Here is a 4,620-nt window from a genome sequence, read left to right as displayed (position 1 = left end):
TTGTATCTCTATTAAAAAGATATATATATATATCCAAACCAGGCCTGCACATCAGTGCAGTCTAGCTACGCCCTTGCGCGCGCACACATCTTTTCAACATTGTTAATTAACGCCTCATATACTACGTTATTTAAATTCACACACTATGATGTAATCAATATGTCATGCTGCACTATAAAAACGAAAAAGCCTTCCAACTTTCTTTGTTTTACAATATATCATAAGATAACAATTAAATTAGAACATTAAGAGGAAGAATTACAATAACAACAGCAGCAAGAACAAGAAAACGAACATCTATATGAAGGAGAAGAAGAAGAAGAAGATTTTCAAGTTTTAATTAGCAATTACCCATTGTAACACCAAATTGATGTTACGTTCCGCGGATTTACCGCACCTTCTTGTTTGAATATGTAAAAATGAATTGTCGATTGTGTGGTCATTGGCTTTTGTGAAAGCTGAAATACAATCAATTATAATATTCCTACGCAGTTATACAGTGTTTTGGTCATTGGCTTTCGTGAAAGCTGAAATACAATAAATTATAACATTCCTACGCAGTTATTCAGTGTTTACATCAAGGTAAATAACCAATGCTCGGAGGTTTATACTGTATATCAACCGGTTTAGCATTGGTTCAAATAAATTCAATCAAAATGGCGGCTTCCTTTAGACACACTGTACCTCGAGTTATTAAATAAATTTGTTGTGAACTTGCTCGAAGTCAATGAGTATCATTCCATCCACAACAAAATCATTTATTATGCAGTATAATGTGTGCTCCTGATACTGGTAGCTATAATATTGCGTAATTTGTGGATGAAATTTTGAATGATGAACAATGACACTGGAACCAATAACAATCCTTCTCCCAGTTACCAACAATAACAACTGATTTTCAAACTTTGAGCCACTGTGCGTAAACATGTTTTGTATTTTTTGAAATGAAATGTTTTTTCTCACTGAAATAAAAAACTAACTTCGAAGAAATTTTGAAATGGCACCATTTGACTGTGAAATGTTTTTTCATGATGATATAAGCACTAGCTGCCGCTTGTCTTAGCTTTTTACTATTTTATAATCTTGAACAAAGGCTATTGTTTGATTCAAGTCATGATAGTCGTGACTAGAATTTGACCTTTTGACGTCGATGCTATAGAAGACAGCTTAACTTAACAGGAATATGTTTCATTGTTTGGACTTAAATATGGCTTCAAAGTCATTTTTTTTATCAAATACTGACAAAAGCAACAATGGCGAACAAATAACTGGTCACAAATTGCGATCAGTATAGAAAGGAACAGTAGTTCGGACAGACCCCAAAAAAGGTTACTTAAGTTAATTACCTTGATTTATGTCTTCTTTTAGAGCATAATCTAGGATGAATTAAACAAATCCCTAACATTAATCGTGTTCTGACACACCCGTATACTGTTTATTTCGGTAAGCACATGTCATTGCGAAATGAACGAAATAACATCAAGATATTTACATGTATATGGACTCCTAAATTATTTGTGCTGCCTGTGTAAAACATGCATACCGGTCATTTTTAACTACCCAAAATCAATGAAATAAATGTCTAAAAATACAGTTGCAAATGATTAATATAATTGATTCAGGTAGATATGTTGTTTCAAAACTTTTACTAAAAGCAGTGTTATTTTTTTATTTTGAATGATCATCATACTTAGAATATGTTATAATCATCTTAGAAATTATGTTATCCAAATATTGTGCTTACTAAAAAGTAAAAAAACTGATGAATAAAAGTATGTATTTGAACATTTTCAATTGACCAATGAATATCAAGTTCAAGATTATATTCAACTTGGTTAAAGGGCAATAATATTTAGATTTCTTCTTTAATATGATTTAAGAACAAACATTTTTCGCTCTTCGCTCGCTCGGGGTTAATGAAAACTTACAAAATTGTATACTATATATATTTACTCGCTCGTTTCAATTTATTTTGACAAAAGTATGAGAAAAAATATATTTTCGGTGTGGCCTAAATGGTATTATTTCATATAAGAATTATCTTGATATACTGGCTTAAACATTATACCATAGTTATAAATTGAAGTTATCCTCGAACTGCTTTGAAGCAGAATCGACAAAATATGTCGTAGACGAAGCGTCTGAATTCACTGTTGAAGTAACCAATGACATAAGGATTCAAGGAGCTGTTCAAGAGGAATGATCTATGAGCGAGATATATCCATCCACTGCTTTCATGATCATATTCAAGAGATAGGCTCACCACAAAGTAGGGCACGAAACAGAGCAAAGAGCTCCCTGTCATGACAAACAGCATCTTTGTAATTCTTCTCTCCACTTCCAACATTTTATGGCTGTGAGTATGATCATTAGTTGCTTCCGATGTGTGAGCACCCCACTTAAACAATATAGAGGGTTTAACTATGGAATCGGTTTCATCTTTGATTGATAACTTTGCAGAGGAACACGTGTTTGCTGCTTCATCAGTGTCGTGTGCAGCGGAAGATGTACATTCTACTTCATCTTCAACTGCGCGTGTATCGATTGGATTTGAGAAGGCTACAACTGCCTTATGGGTCCGATCAATTTTCCTTCTTATCATGATATACATGCACGTAAGCGCGACAGACAAACCGATTACGGTAACCAAATCTATGATATGAAAGGCGTAGATGACTGGTTTCAGATAATCCTCTTTCGAGTGCATACAATGATGTCCTGTGACTGTCAAATTTTGTCCTGCATGTACGGATACTGGGACAGGTTTCACAATCCAAATATCTCGTAAAGCAATAAGCAAAGAGCCTGAAAAAATGCAAGCCAGCATACGGACAACATGGGACTTTTGGAACTTTAGTTTTGATGCCACAAGATATATTTGAAGAAATCTGTCCACTCCAATTACGGTCAATAACAACAATGAGTTAATGACCAAAACATGTGCAGCAAAGTATATTGCTGGACACCCAATTATACTGCTGTAGGTCACCGAGTTGACAAAATCGTAAACTGTTGTTACTGGATTCACCAACGAAGAGATGAGATCGTTGAGTGATATAACGATGAGAAGAATGACGTTCACGTTTTTGTCCATTTTCTTGACGTAATAAGCTGCTGCGATACTATTCCCTACAATCCCTAGAACACCAATAAAGATCACGTAGGAAATCAGCCATGCGTAATCAAGTGTTATGTTTTTGTTAAACTCCTGAAGCACGTTGTCTGTATTTTCGGTTGAATGTTTCATCTTTACCTCGGAAAATGGTTTTTCCATGTGCTCATAAATTTAGTTTGCAAGGACTGGATGTGTTGTTTGTCTGAATATATACCAGCACCCAAGGTTAAACTGAGAGCAAGGTTTACAGTGTTGGCCGTTTGCTTAATTGCGATTTTAGATTTTTATTCATTTTAATTCCAAAAGGAATTCCTGAACTAGAAGATAATAACCACCACTACTTCTACATCATATTACCATGATTTCCCATATGCATTAAACGATTTAGATATTATAAACCGATAGTTTATACAGTTTAGTTAGGTCAAAGTACGTGGAGGTTATTGACCTTAGGAAATGTAACGACAGAGGGCGATACATGAGGTCGATAAGTTCACATATTGGCCGAAACAACATTTGTTTCATTATAAAATGCATTATTAAAAACAATTTGTGGCTCTACTAGTTTATTTAATAATTGTCTGTTTCATTGTTATAGCTCATCTGTATATGTAAACATTTGGTTCACTAACTATATATCGACATTGCAATTTGTAAAATGAATCTGGAACAATTCAACTGCAACGCTAAAATAAGGCTTAAAATACAATTAAAAGTAGAGTAAAATGGGGTGTTTGAACTGCGGCGGCGTGAATAACGTCACATGTTTTACCGACTTCACCTACATTTTATCGTAATAAAACTAAATTTGACCAATCATGTGTCAGTGGCTGCTCAAACATGTTGCGTTTATCGGAATGTGGATGCAATTGAAGGGATATGTGTTCAACTTAGAAAGCATACTACATGTCAACTAGTTGCCAGCTCCACCACGTAACGGTGGTGCAAGGAAAATAATCTGTCGACACTTCCGTGGTGCAGCTGTGTTTACTTCTACACACGTGAGTATGAATAATATTTTATTAGATGTTTTAATTAAAAACGAACATATTTCGAAAATCGGAGAATGTGGTACCGTGTAAGAACACTTTTACTGCAGATTGGCTAAGATTTCTTTTCAATACTGTGCAAAATGTGGTACCAGCAGTTTTTCTGCCGAATCGGAATTAAGCATACTTTGTTGCTTACACACACCGCAAGAACATTCTGGCGCATGCAAATATGCATAACACAACAAAACTAATTCACTTCTTAAAAAGGAATAATGCACATACATAAGTAATAACAAAAGTGGTGGCGCTGTTGCTCTAGTGATGGCGCTGTTGCTCTAGTGATGGCGCTGTTGCTCTAGTGGTGGCGCTGTTGCTCTAGTGATGGCGCTGTTGCTCTAGTGGTGGCGCTGTTGCTCTAGTGATGGCGCTGTTGCTCTAGTGGTGGCGCTGTTGCTCTAGTGATGGCGCTGTTGCTCTAGTGATGGCGCTGTTGCTCTAGTGATGGCGCTGTTG

The 4,620-nt window shown here is 35.6% G+C and overlaps 1 protein-coding gene across 1 annotated transcript; it reads right to left on the bottom strand.

Annotated features, from left to right (window-relative positions):
- Nucleotides 1-2,086: 2,086 nt before the first annotated feature.
- LOC128238024 (5-hydroxytryptamine receptor 1A-beta-like) lies at nucleotides 2,087-3,274 on the bottom strand. Its single transcript, XM_052953592.1, has one exon. The coding sequence runs from the start codon at nucleotides 3,272-3,274 to the stop codon at nucleotides 2,087-2,089; it is 1,188 nt and encodes a 395-aa protein (XP_052809552.1).
- Nucleotides 3,275-4,620: the final 1,346 nt, after the last annotated feature.

The sequence above is a fragment of the Mya arenaria genome, chromosome 6, assembly GCF_026914265.1.
Source record: "Mya arenaria isolate MELC-2E11 chromosome 6, ASM2691426v1".
Classification (NCBI taxonomy): domain Eukaryota; kingdom Metazoa; phylum Mollusca; class Bivalvia; order Myida; family Myidae; genus Mya; species Mya arenaria.
The sequence above is the reverse complement of the archived record's forward strand: the minus strand, read 5'-3'. Positions and strand labels throughout refer to the sequence as shown.

Bases quoted from the DNA above. Each gene is read 5' to 3' on its own strand.
- LOC128238024 (XM_052953592.1), bottom strand. From the start codon at position 3,274: ATGGAAAAACCATTTTCCGAGGTAAAGATGAAACATTCAACCGAAAAT.